Here is a 17,703-nt window from a genome sequence, read left to right on the forward strand (position 1 = left end):
CTCTGCTTGCTAGAGTCTAGTCACCAGCCTCATGTGAGTAAGGAGTCAGTGGAGACAGCTTCCTGATCCCTGAATTGTATTTATGTCAGCACATTCATAACTCAGTACACCCCAACCCTAATCAAGGTAGTAACTTCCTACTTTGGTCAGCTGCTCTGTTGTCCTAGGTGTCAAGGCTGAAGGCTCAGTCTAAAGCCTGCCCTTTCAGCCTTCCCCACAATTGTGTAAGCCCATACCTACTTTTGTTAAATCCCTTTCTGCTCCAAGTATCTAAAATGGCTTCTCTTTTCTGAATGGAACTCTGGCAGACATAGCTGCCCACTCCTCTCAGTAGTTGTGACTGAAGTGAGCCATGGGTTACCAGACCCCTCTGTAGGATCCAAAAAGAAACTTCCAGAGGCTTGCAGTTCTAAGGCATAGCAATTCACAGACTTGGTACCCACAATAAAAGATACCGTTTCTGTCCTCTTATATGTAAATCCAGCTAAGAAAATGAAGTTAATTCACATGAAAAGACTGAGAATAACATATTAAGTACCTAATTAAGTGACTGAGAATAACATACTAAGTACCTAATTAAGTAATAGATTATATATTAGCATGGGGAGGGACAAAGAATCAGGAGACACCCTGAATGTATCACTTAATACTTCTACATACAGTTACTTAGATTAGAGAAGCGGGGAGGTAGTAAGGGAAAATATTAACATCAGTCATCTTTAAGAAAGTTCCCAGCTCTGAGGCACCTGGGTGGTTCAGTGGGTTAAGCCTCTACCTTTGGCTCAGGTCATGATCTCAGGGTCCTGGGATCAAGCCCCGCATCAGGCTCTCTGCTCAGCAGGGTGTCTGCTTCCCTTCTCTCTCTCTGCCTGCCTGCCTCTCTGCCTACTTGTGATCTCTCTCTGCCAAATAAATAAATAAAATATTTTTTAAAAAAAGTTCCCAGCTCTAATAAGATGATTTTCGGAGAATACTGTGATAAGGTGACATCAAAGCCATCTTCATGAATGGTAAAGACGGAGGTCTTAAAAGGGACAAGTGGGATTATGACAGTGGGAGGGAACTGGAAAAACAGATATGACTTAAGAAAGGTGAAAAAGCATGATATCTTCACTGGATAATGAGGTGTCTGGTATGAATACAGAGTGAAAACTGAGAAATAATAAATATATTTGAAAATAGGGAAGGCACTGGAAGCTTCTGAATAGGGCAGTGAAATTAGAAATTAGAAACATGGGAAGCCTGATAAGTCTTTCTTGTGGGGGCCGTGCTGTGCACTGTAGGATGTTTGAGCACCATCCCTAGCCTCTGCTCACAGAATGCCAGTGGCACCCACCACTCATGACAGTCAAAAATATCTCCAGACATTACCAAATATACCCAGGGCTGGAAACAAAATCACTCCTGATTAAGAGCAACTGGACTCCAGAAAGATTAGTGTGGAAAGATGAGATAAGAATAATAATTTAAGAAGCAATTATAGCTATCTCATCCTGTGATGTGTGCCCAGATCAGGAGTTGCAAACACATTAGCGAAGAGGCCAGGCAGGAGCTGTGGTGAACACAGGTGCATAAGCAGCATCTCAAGGAGAGAACTCCCCAGCATCCGTCAGCTGTTGTTGCCATGGGAAGGCAAATCCAGGCTTCCAGGTCTTTCTTCCCTACCTCCCCTTCCAAGAGAAGTAAATTCCAGACTTTTAAGTAAAATCCCTGATTTTAAAAATAGAGGACTTAGTTTAAGTTTTCTGGAAAACAATAAACAGGCTGGGTTTAACCCTCAAGCTACCCAAGATTTGCAGCCTGGACTAAGGTGATGATAGCTTAGAGAGTTTAGGAGAAATTAATGGATACTAATCAAACAAACCCACTGTAAAAAGATAGTTTTGAAAACAGCTGGAAAAGTGAACTTCAATAAGCATGAGATGACATGAAGGAGTTACTATTGAGTGTGATAATGGTATTAAGATTATGTTTTTAAAAAAAAAGACTCATCTGTTTGAGATATTTAATTATATGTTATACAGAGATATGCTTTCCATTATAGATGAAACAAAAAAGAGAAAATGAGTGGAATTCAACACAATTGAATATTAAGAATAAATCTAAGGAATGAGGAAAAGGGACTTCAAAGATTTGAATTTGAACAAATAAAGAATATCACCAAAGAGACTGAACCACTAAATTTTTTATTTATTTCCTTTGGGGTCCCCTGGAAAAAGTTGTCTATATATCTTGTTGAAACTTATTTTCTAGAATTTATTGACAGCCTATACTTTTCTCCCATTACCAATCAGAATACAAGAATTAATTCTATACAGGAAGTCTAGGTTCCACTTTAGAATAATGTCAATCAGAATTCTGTTTAAAATAATAACATTAGTTAGTAGAACTTACTGGGCACTTTCTGTTCCCAGACACTGTGTTAGGCTTTTACTGGCATTACCACATTTAATCCTCAAATCAACCCTAGGCAATAATTACCATTATAAAGAAACTATGATTCAGAGATCTTAAGTAACTTGTTCCAAGGATAATCAGCAAATGAGCATAGAGAAGAGATTTAAATTCAAGCTGCCTGATTCCAAAACCCTATCCCCTTAACCATTACCCTATACTGTCTCCCACAGTGCATCTTTCATGATCATCAGGCAAGCAGTATATTAGCCTCTGGCCTTAAAATAAATCATGTATGCCAGTGAGCCAGGCAAGCCCATACATACCTTTAATTCACAATAAGAGGTGTCCAATCCTCTTCCTGTATGATAAACCCTCTTTGGCTATATCTAGAAAGCAAACATTCTCTTCTGTACCGCTTAATGTTTGAAGAACAAAGTAGCATTTCTCTCAAAGTATCAGTATCATATTCAAGATAGAAGTGGGACCAAGACAGCTTTCCAGATAATTCAAAGCACAACAGACTTGTACTTCGGTTTATCAGACATACCAATAGATATGAGGCACCCTCTTCCACCATGAACACGGCCACGGTTGGCTTCACAGAGTCACAGTATCTACGTTTCTGAACTTCTGCTGATCCCCAAGGCAACCAAATGAAAAGTGAATCCAGTACTGCACACTGTCTCTGGTGTGGGTCCCACTAGGGTCCATAAACGCAGGACAGCAGGCGAGGGGTCAGGACATGCCATTATGGTTAATATGAAATGCTATACCATCAACTAGCATAATCCAGATAAACAAATTCCTGAGTATGAAAAATATGCAAACCATATTTCTGTTTGGTGCATATCTAATTTACCATAAGCAAAATTCCCTTTTGCTAGCATTTGGGGCACTGGCTTCCAGTGCAGAGTTTTTTAATTACTTGTCTGAACACATTCAGATAACATTATTTCATAATTTTCTAACGTGCTTACAAGTAATTTCACCTCCTTTTCTCCACTTACCTTCTACCTTCCACCACCTCTTCACCCTGAATAGGATTCATTCTCAAAAGGATTTTCTACAATTCAAATATGCTTGAAAGTAATTCAAGTGTGGGCTATTCTGACATTTAAGAAAAATTCGTATCTTGCAACTACAAAGAATTTAAATACAGTTACAGAAAAGAAGATGTAGTCATTTCTGTAGTCATTTCTTAAGTTTGCATGTTCGGTTTAAAGTATGCTGCTTAGTTTATCTTTTACCTCAACCTGAAAAATCTTACCAATCCACTCATCCATAAACCATAGCCCATGATGGTGCTGCTGATACTGGTGCAATAGAGCCATTCAGTGACTCGGCAGTTTAGGATTTTATACCGTATGAAAAAACCAATGCTTACATTTGTGGGATATAAAAATACCAACCACTTTATATTAAATAATAATATAAAGGTTAGTTTATCAGTTTTTAAAACAGATCTTTCTTTAACTTGCCTAACCCATGGGAAAAACATCTGCTAATGCTTACTTGCTTATTCAAAAAATCACAGTTAATCTCCAAAAACAACATCCAGGCTAAATGGTTCTATGATTTTTGGTAATCTTACTTGAAAAAGCAACAACTGTATATATTTTCAAAATTAAGCCACCCTCTTCCTCCTCCAATTGTTTTATTTGAACTGCTTCCTTCAATTTACATAAAATCCCTCTGCAAATAGTAGGGGAAAAAGCCAAGAAAAGAGAAAAAGCACTGGGCACCACCATCTCCTCCAAAGACTGTGTCTAAGACAATACCACTCGCAAGATATGTTCCATTCTAGAGGTACAAAAACATGTGGAATAAATGTTACTGTGACAATGATCGAGCAGCATATCAAAGAAAATTCCAGATCAAAAGGCATTCCAACTTTCTACTCCATTCTTAAGGCTTAACAGTAATCTCCATGGCTAGAGACACATGCATATACACAGAGTCAGATACACAACTACTTTTCTCCAATAAACTGATTTTCTTTTTTTTTTACCATGTTTCTAGTTTACTGAATGCAATCATATTTTAAAGACATTTTAGTGAATCTAAAAATTAGATAGGTGATTTGATAACTGTTTCAGGAACAATTTGGAAGAGGGCCTCCAATTTTTAAACCGCACATTTCATATGGACCCTAGGGAGGGTATGTGCTATGGTGAGTGCTGTGAATTGTGTAAGACTGATAATTCACAGACCCATACCTCTGAAGCAAATAATACATTATATATTAAATAAATAAATAAATGAACAAATAAATAAACCAAAATAAATTTTTTTTCTAATTTTAAAGAGTTCCAGTATCATTTTTCTTAATCATTAGGACTTAAACAGTCAAAACTGAAGCAGAAGAATATCAAGTTATTTTTTAAAACAGCTTATAGTATTCAAATGTACTGAAGAGTATATGATTCCTTTCAGAAGACAGAAAATAGCTTCATATAAACACCAGATTATTTTTTTGTCTCACATTAAAGCACTTTGGAATATTTTTAAATGTAAATTTAACTCCAGTTATTCTTAGATTTACTTTCTTACCTCTAAATCAAAAGTTAATTAGGAAAAAAAGCAATCTCAAGGGCTGTCCAAGTCCGACTCCTGAGTGAATAACTAGACTTTTAAAATACGAAACAACTTTGTATCTATGTTTCCTTTGACATAGTGAATGTATTAATGGTAAGTTTCCTTCAGGCCTGTTTTCTGATTCCTGCAGCCTTTGTCTCTACTCCACATCCTGACACTTAGAATTCAAGAGACATCAAATAACAGAGCTATAAAGATCATAAATTACAAAGGAAGTCTGGAGAAGCAAGGTAATTGGCTCAAGGTTGGTGAATGGAAGGGTTAGAACTCAGATCAAGGTTTCCTGATGCCCAGATGTCAGCACTCTTCCCCATAAGCCAGGCTGATCCACTTTAAGTGCTTCTTTGATTTGTTCCATTTTACACACGCAGTATTTCTCCCGCAAGAATCTTAGAATTTCAGTGCGGAACAGGAACTGAGCCTGGTGTGTTTTTTGTTTGTCTTGTTTTTCTATTTTTCTTTCTCATAAGGCAACATAGAACACAGGCTAGTCACTAAGTAAATACTTGAATTAAATTCTGAAATATTAATTGTCATAGTCAGAGTATTACACAATGGGAATTGTTCTTAGCATACATTTGTATCTAGGAAATTACAATACGTTAGTTACCTCTAAAAAAATATATTCTGGGAGAAATTTTGAAGTTTAGTTAATTAAATAAACATGAGTTTATTAAAGTATGTAGACTCATAAAAGAAAATGTAAATTGCTATACAAAATGAAGAATTAAAGCAATACCAACAGAGTTATAAGCAAAAAATACAGAAAAAGTTTCACTCACAAAAGAAAATAGATTGCTTAATGGCTAAGGTTGTGTTGATATGTCCCACGAAACTATAAAGAAATCTAGTCTACCTATGTCTACAGAATACACAGTCATGTTTCTCCTCTACCACTCACACATAATACTTTTGATACCAGATGTATAGATTTTTTCCCACACTGCCAATTTTCCCACAGTAGCTGAGTGTCTAGTAATTCAATTCAATTCAACCAGAATTAGCACAAGCCTTACAGGTTAAGAGCTCAGTCCCAAAAGACTGCTCACACTTTAGATGCCAATCACAAGTCGTAGGTCCCCAGGTTACCCACAACTTCTGTCTGATTTGACTACAAATTAGAAGTTCCAAAGACCTCCTCCTCCAGTTTGATAGTTTACTAAAGCAGCCCACGGAACCCAGGAAAACAGTTTACTATTGCAGATTTATTACAAAGGATATTTCAGAATATACAAATGAACAGCCATATGAAGAGGTAAATAGGATGAGATCTGAAAGGATCCCACGTGTCCCCATCAATTTGGGGTACACCACCTTCCTTGCACATAGATGCAATCATCAACTTAGAAGCTCTCCCAACCCCATACTTCAGTTCTTTTTGAAGAGGCGTCACCATGTAGGAATAATCATTTATTAACTTATTTCCTAACACCTCTCCCTCTTCAGAAAATGAGGTTTAGGCCTGAAAACTTCAAGCTGCTTCTCCTTCTTCTCCTTTTTTTTTTTTTAAGATTTATTTATTTTAGAGAGGGAGTATAAGAGAAGAGTCAGAGGAAGGACAGAATCTCAAGCAGACTCCCACATGGGGCTCGATCTCATAACCTTGAGATCACAATCCAAGCCAAAATCAAGAGTCTTAACTGACTGAGCTACCCAGGCACCCCTGAAAGCTTCAATCTTCTAATCATGGCTTGATCTTTCTGGTGACCAGGCCCCATTCAAAAGCCCAACAAGAGTCACCTCATTAGAACAAAAGATGCTCTTTTCACCTAGCAATTCTAAGGAATTTAGTAGTTCTATGACAGATACTCCTATCACTCAAAAATTATAAGGGTTTTAGGAACTTTGAGTCAGGAACAAGGGTCAAAGACCAAATATTTAGCAAGAAACAGAGGCAGAGACCAAAATATATTTTGTATTATTTCACAACCTATTAACACTTATGGACTTCTAAAGTCCATGATTTTATAGACTCCAACCCTGGAGAAGAAAGAGCTGTCTATGTAAAAGAACATGATCAGAAGAATTAGAAGTGTGATCGAAGTGTGGAGAAAGTAAAGCTGAGCAACAACACAGAACCTAGGAAGCCCCCAAAATATGCCAGGTATGCAGGTCTCTAACTATACTCAAGTCAGAGTAGAGTAAGAACTCTGAGTCTCTACTTTGTAAGTCTGTTCATTTCTTTGCTTTGGTGGTTTTCCAGTTTGGAGTTTTGTTTTGTTTTGCCTTGGTTACCTAGTAAAGTCACTGTTTAAAAAATTCCAACCCTGTTTAAACTAAACTAAGAAGAAAAGGAGAATTGTCCTTCTCTAGATGTGGCCGACAAGAATTTCAGAGGGTCTGGACAAGCAGAGCAGTCTGGTCACAGTGGTGCCAGCTGGAGTCCAGGAAAGACCTAGCATGGCTAGAGAAGGAGAGGGGGGACTTTTGAACACAAGGGGCCTCAGAGCTGGCTTGGGCACGACTGGAAAATCCCATCAAAGAATCAGTTTGCTCACTGCATAACAGCTCTGTGAGACTTCCCTAGATGACTGAATTAGGAAGGTCATTTTAGTCTGCCTGCAAAATGTTTGCCAGCTTCTTTTTGGTTTTTTTGTTTGTTCATTTTTTAAGAAATGATTTAAATTCTGTATTTGCTGATAATTTTCTTTTGAGACGTTGAAATAGCTGCTGGTGTTTATCATCCAGACAACCAGGAAGAAAAGGATTGAAAGTTTAAAGAACTGGTCGGAAAATGTATCTAAAATATCTAAAAGTAACTGGCTTCCTTCTTAGCACTGTGTAATACCTATAGGTAATTAGCACCCTACGGCCCCATGAAAGTTGTGGCTTCAAACCAGTCACCAGTCAATGACAGAACCTTGTTAATGGGACAATGGCTCTGTGCCAAGACTTTGTGGCCACTGGAATTAAGGAGTATAGCTTCTGGAGTTTCTCCTGAACAATGCCCAGAATCAGGAATCCGAAACTGCCAGGAGTTCCGCTTGCTGCTGTGCGGGCTATGTGGCCTCATGCATATTCAACTTCGTGTACTTGAGTGTCTGGGACTGACTGCAAATGGTGATGAAAGAGATAAAAATTGCATGTGCTTGAAAGTTCCTTCATGCCCTCAGAACCTTTACCTTGTGAGGACCACAGCATGGAGAAGCAGGTCCACATTAGCATTTAAATCAGAGGAAAACTGTCTCTCTCTCTCTTTGGAAGGCCCTTTAAAACAGATAAACAGTAACTAGAAAATAAAGAGCATTCCTTCTACAAGTTTGAGAATGTAATCTTAGTGGAAATGAATAGATGACCAGTAAACATAATACACACTGGGATGTCTTATGCACCCAAAATAATGAAAGCAATTATTAAAATCAAAGTAACAAGCTAACAAATGAGATTCAGAAACTGACCCATTTTAGAAATTTAAACATATTTGTTAGAAACACTTTTCCTCATTTAGCCCTTCATTTAACTGCATGTTCACCACAACTTTTATTAGTATTAAAAGTTGTATATAGTATATTGTATACTTATTATAATGTATATGCAGAGAATACATTTTTGCATGTTCTTTGAATTGTATTAAAATTAAAACGTGGTGGGTTTTTTCCCTTGATAGTGGAAACTTTGATTATAAAAGTAGTAATTCTCCAGAAATATAAGCCTTCAGCCTAAAGGGAGAAGATACTCCGATGTAGCAGACCCTGCTATTCCGTCTTAATAATGACGGGAGTGCTCCCATCACTCAGAAACTGGATGATACTCCCTTGGAGGAAGAATAAAATTCAAAAAGAACAGTAAAAGAAAATATTTCAGTGTTGATCTTAAATGAAAGCAAAGACAAGACTGTCTACTACTCACTGTTTAAAGCTTTTCCCTTGGCAGACAAAATTTAATTCTAAAGTTATACAAACTAAACTTTAAACCAAATTTCTTGGGGTGCCCGGGTGGCTCAGTCGTTAAGCGGCTGCCACCGGCTCAGGTCATGATCTCAGAGTCCTGGGATTGAGCCCCGCATCGGGCTCTGGGCTGGGCAAGAAGCCTACTTCCTCTCTCACTCCTCCTGCTTGTGTTCCCTCTCTCACTGTGTCTTTCTCTATCAAATAAATAAATAAAATCTCTAAAAACAAAAAACTAAAACAAATTTCTTGTAGAAGAGAAATAGTCAACAAAGTATATTTCTTTACTAACAAATTAAGCTTTTTATCACTTAATCACATCTTCTTTAAGATATAAATTTAAGGGGCACCTGAGTGGCTCAATTGATTAAGCAACTGCCTTTGTCTCAGGTCATGATTCCAGGATCCTGGGATCCAGCCCACATCAGGCTCCCTGCTCAGCAGGGAAACCCGTTTCCCCTTCTCCCTCTCTCTCCCCTTCTCCCTCTGCCCCTGCTCCTGTGCTCGCTCTCTCTCTCCCTCTCTCTCACTCACTCTCTCAAATGAATAATTAAAATCTTTTTTTAAAAAGATAAATTTAAGATGGGAGAAGATATATGCACATTTCAGCAAAAATAAAAAACAAAAATAAAAAATGATTATTTTCCCAAAACTGCTACAGTATGCTACTAATACAATTTAAGGCCTGAAAAATACTTGAGTCAACTCAACAACTAAGTATATAAATCCACTATCCTGAATTAGTTTTTTTATAAAGAGATTTATATTTAAAAATTAAGTAAAATTATTAATAGAAGTCAATTTCCCTCTTTCAACAAACAAAAGAAAATATGTAATAGAAATCTTTCTTCTGTGTATAAAAATAACATATCTCCACTCTTTGAATTTTATTTTAAAATAAAGTTATCTTGAGTGGGAGATATTGAAAGTTATTTTCTCATTATAAACAACAGTTTTTGAAGGGGCATTCTTTTTTCTTTTTTTTTAAAGATTTTATTTATTTATTTATTTGAGAGAGAAATCAAGAAAGCACAAGCAGGAAGAGCAGCAGAGAGAGTAGGAAAAGGAGAAGCAGGCTCCCCACTGAGCAGGGAGTCCCATGTGGGGCTTGATCCCAGGACCCTGGGATCATGACCTGAGCTGAGGGCAGACACTTAACAGACTGAGCCACCCAGGCATCCCTTGAAGGGGCATTCTTATGACATAACTAATACGAGAGTAGTAAATTCTGTACTGCTAGACCATCCTAACAGCATTTCAAACACAGGTTGCAATACATAAGCCTTAAGGTAATAAGCAGTATAATGACAACAAATCATAACAGACTGTCTATAATTCTAACCCTCATGCTGACTGTTTCTTGGCTAACTATAATTTTGATAGCTGTAAAAATTAGTTCTGTTATTTAAGTTTAATTTAGTGAGGCAAGCACACTACTGCAAATGCAAACGAGTAAAATGTAAAAGAGAAATATCGGTCACTTTAAAACCCACCAATTTCTCAGTTTAGCCTAATTCATAGCAATTGTTGAAGAAAAATAAAAGTACTCACTGATAAATGTGCTAATCATTTCCTCCCAGGAATGGAGCCACAAATTCATAACCAAGTTTCTAGACCAAATTGTAGAACACCCACAAGCTATGAAGAAGAAACATGCATCTCCTTTCCAATCAGTCATCAGTGTCTTCTTTCTTTTTGATCGTGAGTACATTCTTTCCCTAACAGCAACATGTCTATTTAGCATCAAGGGCCATGTTTAAAAAGACATAACAGAGAAGCTCTATCTTTGAATTAAAACACCATAGAAATCACTGGAAAGTCTAAAATGAAAAACAGACCATTCAAATGCCTGGAATCAGCTGCTACTGTCCAGAATCCAGCTCCTTCCAAGAGAGCAGCAGCTCTGCCCAAGCCACAGCTGAAATGGGGATGTCACCTCCTAAGCAAGGATCCACAGAGTTTTTCTGTACAGGGCCAGACAGTAAATAATCTATACTCTATAAGTCATACAGTCTTTATGGCCACTGTAAGGCTCTGCCTCAGAGCACCAAAGCAGCCACAAACAATATGTAAATAAATAAATAGAGCTGTCTGCCAGTAAAACTTTATGGGCCCTGACTACCGAATTTCACAGAACTTTTACATATCACGATATACTACTTTTCACTTGATATTTTTCAACCATTTAAAAATGTAAAAATTATTGCTAATTCAGCAGCCATACAAAAGCAGATAGCTGTGGCCTGCCATATTTGGTCCATGGGCCACCGTTTGCCACCCTGGGCCAGGGCCCAGTTTTCCTTCAGCCTGTGCCAATCCCTTTCCCCTCCATTTACACAAACCTACGAATACATGCTTTCATTTTAGCAAAGCATTCCTTTTGCTTCTTTAGGTCTCTGATGTCTAGTCTCTATTTATTTCCCATAGGTTCCAAAAGCCCAGCAGAATAAGGAGGTCAGGAAAGACACAGAACACAGCCTGGAGAAAGAATACAAGCTCCAGCCATGTTGCTTTCCAGCTCTGTGATCTTCTGCATGTTATATTACCATTCCAAGTGTCCACTTCCCCACCCATAATATTTAAAAAAGAAATTAAAATCATGGTATCCAATCATCTGAGAGTATTTCTGAAGGTGTGACTTTATATTGAGGAAGGTAGGTAGAGCAGGAAAAAAGGACATGTGGAGAAAGTTGCCAAACCTCAGTCCAGAAACAAGTCCTTGCCAGATATTTCATTGATAAATTGCTAGATCATGGTAGTGTATGGGTCCCTGGGTAGAGAAAGGATGTTACGGGAATTCAGTTAAAATCCTAGGAAAATAAGCATCCAGCAGTCTCACTGACTGCATGCCACTTTTCAAAATTCTACAAGCAGGCCAGACACTCAACAAATACACATTGAGAATCTTTGTGTTAGAACACGGAAGATACTGTGAGGAGCCCAAAAATGAGGAACTTCGTCCCTCATTTCAAAGAATCTATAATTTATTAAACATAAAAATCCATCATACAAAGCAGGTGTGATCTATATAAGCCAACTGCAGTAAAATGTTAGAAAGTGAGCCAAACAAAAGATAGTAAGGGGTGGGGTGCCTGAGTGGCTCAGTCAGTTGAGTGCAAGACTCTTGGTTTCAACTCAGGTGGGGATCTCAGGGTCCTGAGAGTGAGCCCCTCTGTCCTTGGGCTCAAGGCTCAGCAGGGAGTCTGCTGAGATTCTTTCTCTCCCTCCCCCTCCCCCCTCAAATAAATAAATGAATCTTAAAAAAAATAGAAAGATAGTAAGGGAAACAATTTCCTGAGACCTGAATTTAACAATGAATAGAATTTCAAGAACAGACGCAGAAATTTGAGAGTACTGTGCATGTATGTATCTAGAATTGTAGGGTATGTGGGTTATCAATTCCACTAGACTATTGTCCAAAAATGATGTACTTCTATCAACAGTTAGCAGGTTCCCATACTTACAACATTTGTTATGATCAGAGTTTATTTTAATGCTTTAGTCAACATGATGGGTAGAAAAGCTTATCTTAATTTAATTTTCATTTCCTATCCTTACATACTCCATAGATAATGAAATAAAAGGCATAATCCATGAAATAAATCCATGAAATAAAAGGCATAATCTGCTTAAGCATGATGAATCGTTCTGTGCGGCTGGAGTCCAGGACACAGAAAATACACAGAGGACAAGCCTCTCTCTCTCCCTTCCAGAGGTTTCTCCAGAACCTTGGCCTTTCCCTCTCCACCCCAAAAATTGTCAGTTTGCCTCAGCAGATGGGACAAACCTTTCCTTTCCTTCCTGAATGTGCCAGAGTAAATTAAAGAGTTCATAAATGAACATGGTTGAAAAATACTGGTCTTGACAGAAACATCTGAAACCATTTCCTCCATTTTTGCCCAAAACTTGGTTTCTGCCCAATTTAGAACATGGAATACTCAAGGTACCTTAGAAAACACACAAAAAATTTTGATCCAAGCCTGGAGACCCAGTTGTAAATACGGGACAGATATACATCCACACTTCTCTCCCTCTCATCCAGAAGGCAGAAAAGTATAGGAAAGATAAATCAGGGTTTTAACCTGCTGCGTGGACACTCATTAGGAGGATTTTGTCTCAAAAGCTCCCACAGGGATAAAATTTTAAGGGAAAATTCCTATAAATAATTCTGGGAGAAAATAATTGTTTTTAACCAAAATCTTATATAGATTATTTCCATGCTAAAAACAAAGTGGCAACCAAATAGGAATGAACACATAACACAGTAAAACCCTCGGTAGGTGTAACAAAAAGCAGTATTCTCAACTCCAGTCAATACACAGCATCAAAGAAAGCTAGGAAAAAACAGATTCCAAAACTTGATTAATGTGATTCAAACAGCACATTCCCTACTACAGTGGAAAAATGGAAAATCACTATAAACATTTGCTTTCAAAAAGGAGTTGCTAGTATTATTCCAGTAACGCTATAATGCCACATTGCCTCAGATACACATTTTTCTATTCCAGGGGTTTCAACCTGGGCAATTCTGCCCTTCAGGAGACATTTGGCCATTTTTCATTTTGAGACATTTTCCATTCTCACATGTGGAGGAGGGTGCTACTGGGTTGGGGCCAAAGATGTTGCTAAACATGGCACAATGCACCAGACAGCCCCTCCGCCAATAAATAATTATCTGGCTCAAAATGTCAATTGGGCCAAGAAAGCCTGGTTTAATGTATTTCTTCACGGCTAACTGGGACATGGTGACAAATACAGGTGGACAGAAATGGTAAGTACTTTTCTTAAAGACCTCCTGTTAAGCGAAACAAGTTAGAGTTCTAAAGTTCACCTGATAGGGGCACCTGTGTGGCTCAGTGGGTTAAAGCCTCCGTTTTCAGCTCAGGTCATGATCTCAGGGTCCTGGGATCCAGCCCCGCACTGGGCTCTCTGCTCAGCAGGGAGCCTGCTTCCCTTCCTCTCTCTCTGCCTGCTTGTGACCTCTGCCAAATAAATAAATAAAATCTTTAAAAAAAAAAAAAAAGTTCACTTGATAGATGGATAAATAAAATCTCCAATTTAGCAATTTTCAGTTGCAATATTTTAGGGAGAAAACGGAACATGGTCCACGACTGGCCGTGTTATTGAGCAATGTATCATCTATATTTATCAGCTCATCACATTTACCTACACAGAAGTTCATAATCCAACTGTTATTGAGCAGTGTATCATCTATATTAATCAGCTCATCATTTACCTACACAAAAGTTCATAATCCAACTGGCTACTGCTGCCTCCATGTACTGCAAATTTGTATTTTCTTGCCTTTAGGCGCTAATTGAAATCCCCATGCTTACCCAACAAGAGGGACGAGACCTCAGATTTCAGCCGTGGGTTTTATGTGGTCAGTTTCTGAGGAAAACATTCATATCTAAAATTCCCTTTCCGTTATGTTACAATCCATTAAAACTTTACTATCCAGATCCATGAAACTTAAAAGCCAGAGTGGGAAAGCAAGATGATTTTGACTGTAAACCGAAAAGAAGCTACAAAGAGATGCCTTCTATTAAATAAAAAGGGGAGGTGGTAATGAACTGAAATAAAATATACAAAGGCTAAAGAGATTCCTCTAAAAGTAGCAAAGCCCTTCGAGGTTATTTTATTTCCCAGTAAGGTTTCCTTGGGTGCTTCAACAAGGAAAGTCATTTTTCTGGGAATTTTTTTTTAAATGTCTCCATTTCCAAGTTTGCTGAAGGCATGTACTTGTCTATTTTCTAGGTGTTATACTCAAAGAAAATTTAAAGTTATGGAAAAACTCAGTTCAAATTTAAAGGAACCACACAGGGTTCAGAAATCCATTGTGAAACCAACACATTTATCTAGAAGAAAGAAAAGCATCATCTACAGGGTGAAGTTTCTCAAGCTAACAAAGCAAGTACTGTTTGGCAGGAATGTAGAAAGATGGGCAGTTTAGCCCACTGAAGCCTTCTGAAACACTTGAAGATGAAGACAAAACCACTGCTTAGAGGGACTAGCTGAGTTCTACACCAAATGTCATCTTTGGACTGTAAATCCAAAATAGAAATTTGTCCTTGTGCTTAAAGTTCAAGCAGAAAAATGCCCTATTTACTTACCAAAGAGAGAGAGAGAGAGAGAGGAAGAAAGAACAGAATGATCCTAACTAAAAAAAAAGAAAAAAGAAAAAAGAAAAAAAAAGTACAGCACAAGGACATTTAAGTGCGAGATCTAATTTCAGAGGGCTGAGCATAGAGTCAGAGCACAAAAGCGGAAAACTCCAAGGATATCTCCTGTGCAGCAAATGGCACCGAAGTATGTTTAGGCAAACAAGTGGTGAAACTTTAATCTTGGTAAATGTAAAAAGTTTTGTTTTACAGGAACTTGACTGGATTCGTCGCCGCAGTTGCAGCTTCTGAAAACAAGAAACGGCACCAGGCTTAGGAAAAGGGTGGCTGAGGGGAGATGTGTGTCCACAGCTTCCCCTCCAAGTCCCCAAGGAGGAAAGCTGCCGCTCGGGGGTTACTGGGTAGCCAGGCCCCCTCACTGAAAACAACCAAGGTTTTGAGCGTTGTTTTTGGCAAAAGGTAGGTGTTACCGGCTGCTTCCTGGGGCGCTGGAAGGAATGTGTCACCATCAATCAGAAAGTACACTGAGCCCCGTGTTTAGGTCACAGAGGGACTACTGCCTCTTCCAACACGCATAAATCATGCCAATTCCAGGAAAGGAGGAGAAAGGAGAGCTGCCCGAAAGGTGTCGGCGCCCAGTGACCTGCAAGACGAAAAGGAAACCGCAGCTTGTGCTGAAGAAAACTTCGTGCGCTCACAGGTTACGGTGAACTCCCAGAACCGACGAGCGCGGGGGCTCCCACACTTCCCCGGGGAGCAGCGCCGCCCGAGCGCAGTTCTGGGAAGGACTCACTGGTGCTGAGGAGGCAGGACAGTCCCTCACCTCGGCGGTCCGGGCGAAGGACAGGCTCCCACCTACTTACCTCTGCGGCCCTGGGGAGGCACGGGCGCCCCGCCGACTCACCTGGCAAGCCCCGCGCGAAGGGCCAGTGGATGAATGAACTGCCCGCCCGGCCGAGCCCCCTGGGACACGGGCAACCCGCGGGAGGGCTCACCTGTGCGGATGCTGGGAGGCTTCTCCGAGTCTGCACCCAGGCAGGGACTCCAGAGCTGGAACAGCAGCTCCAGCAGCAGCAGCTGCAGCTTCACCCCGCAGCACCCCATCTCCGGCCTCTGGAGAGCCCGCGCCGGCCCCGGCGCCCCGACCGCCCAGCGGCGGCTCACTTCTCGCGAGAGCGCGGAGACCCCGGTCCGCCCGGGGCGACGACTGCGGGCGGGACCCGAGGGCCAAGTGCGCGCGGCGGAGGCGCGGCGGGTGGCTGGAGCAGCGGGCGGGCGGCCGGAATGAGGCCGTCGCGGAGGCGCGCAGGAGTGGGCGCCCCCCGGCCGCTGCGGGCAAGTTATAGGCTCCCCGAGGGGGAGGCGACGGGGCGGGCCGCACCCCGGCTATTGGCCGCCGGCTGACCCGCCGCGCCGGTGCGGTCGCCTCCGCTCGCCTTCCCCGGCCCCACGTCTGGGATTGTTTGCTCAACTCCGACCTATTTAAGGAGCTGTCTGCGGCTACGTGTAAAGGCTCACGCAGGGCTTCTGGCTGGAGCAGGGGAGCGTGTGCTTAAGTTTGGGAGTGGGCCTGGGAGAGTGGGGAGGAGCCGCGGGGAGTCTGGCGGGCGGTGCTCCCTTCCCCTTCTCTGCTGCCTCAGCACCAGAAGCTTCCCAGTAGCCTCAGAGGCTGTGAATTTGCTCTTCTCCGCCTTTGGAGACTACTTTCTAACCAGCAGGGACTGCAAATTCTCAGCAATCTTAGCTGATGAGACCTCTTAAGTCAAGAAAATGGATCTTCCCCCCCTTTCTCAACCCTTACTCAGGGGGCGAGTTTCTTCACTCTGTAGTAGGAAGGCCCTGTTTTTATTTTACCCTGTAAACCGAATTTTTTTATTGTGCAGTGAACATTTCTTCCTCCTCCGCCTGTGCCAGAAGAGCCATAGACTCTCTCCAGTAATGGCTTGTAAATCCTGCGGAATTGGAGTCCAGCATGTGTAACCTGGGGCTGTGCCTTACAAGATCTTCCTTCAGTCCACATGGAAAATCACTCCCAGAGCTGTCTGAGCGTTCTCTCAGGTCCCTGGCACGTCCTCCCCTGCTTCCAGTTTTGACTCATGTCTAAGTAAATTCCCTTTTTCTATATTACATCTCATCACATTTTAACTAGCCCAGTATTCAATCTGTTGGGGTGACCAGGGGCAAAAACTTCAATTGTGACAATTTTGTTTCATATATTTCATAACATGAGCTATCTTATGGAAGAAAAAGAATCAGACTGGTAATATGGTAGTATTCTGTAATCTTCTACCTATATTTTCCTAAAATGAAAAAAAAATAGTAATTTGAGCCAATATCTTTCCCAACTTGGAGCCTTTGAAGTTAAAACAGAAAATTATTGAAAAAAAATCACATTATGACCACATTTTTCTAAAATTAGCATGATTTCAAGATAAGATGAGTAATAAATGTTCACATTTACAACAGGTGGAAAAAACCTGCAAAGAAATGTTGCCTGGGTGTGACATTTAATCATTTTCTGTGCCCAGAACTAAGCCAGTTGTTACTGCTTTGAAGGTTCGGGTTCAGGATTTTAAGAGGAAAACTGGAAAAAATTCAGAGAAGAGTAACAAATAATTAAAGAAATGGAAAGTATGACCTGTGAGAAGAATGAAATAGGTTTATTTAGTCCGAAGAAGAAAAAACTAAGGGATGGATTCCTT

General features: G+C 40.2%; 1 protein-coding gene across 1 annotated transcript in view; it reads right to left on the reverse strand.

The window, feature by feature from the left end:
- The window catches only part of PLOD2 (procollagen-lysine,2-oxoglutarate 5-dioxygenase 2), a gene marked incomplete at its 5' end in the record, with an annotated part of 77,969 nt that extends 61,864 nt beyond the window's left edge, over positions 1–16,105 (reverse strand). The window contains 2 exon segments of the mRNA XM_080801238.1: positions 15,906–15,927; positions 15,929–16,105. Of these exon segments, the coding sequence (XP_080657364.1) occupies positions 15,906–15,927; positions 15,929–16,105 (199 nt within the window).
- Between the last annotated feature and the right edge of the window lie 1,598 nt (positions 16,106–17,703).

This window comes from Martes martes, assembly GCF_963455335.1.
Source record: "Martes martes genome assembly, chromosome: 1".
Classification (NCBI taxonomy): domain Eukaryota; kingdom Metazoa; phylum Chordata; class Mammalia; order Carnivora; family Mustelidae; genus Martes; species Martes martes.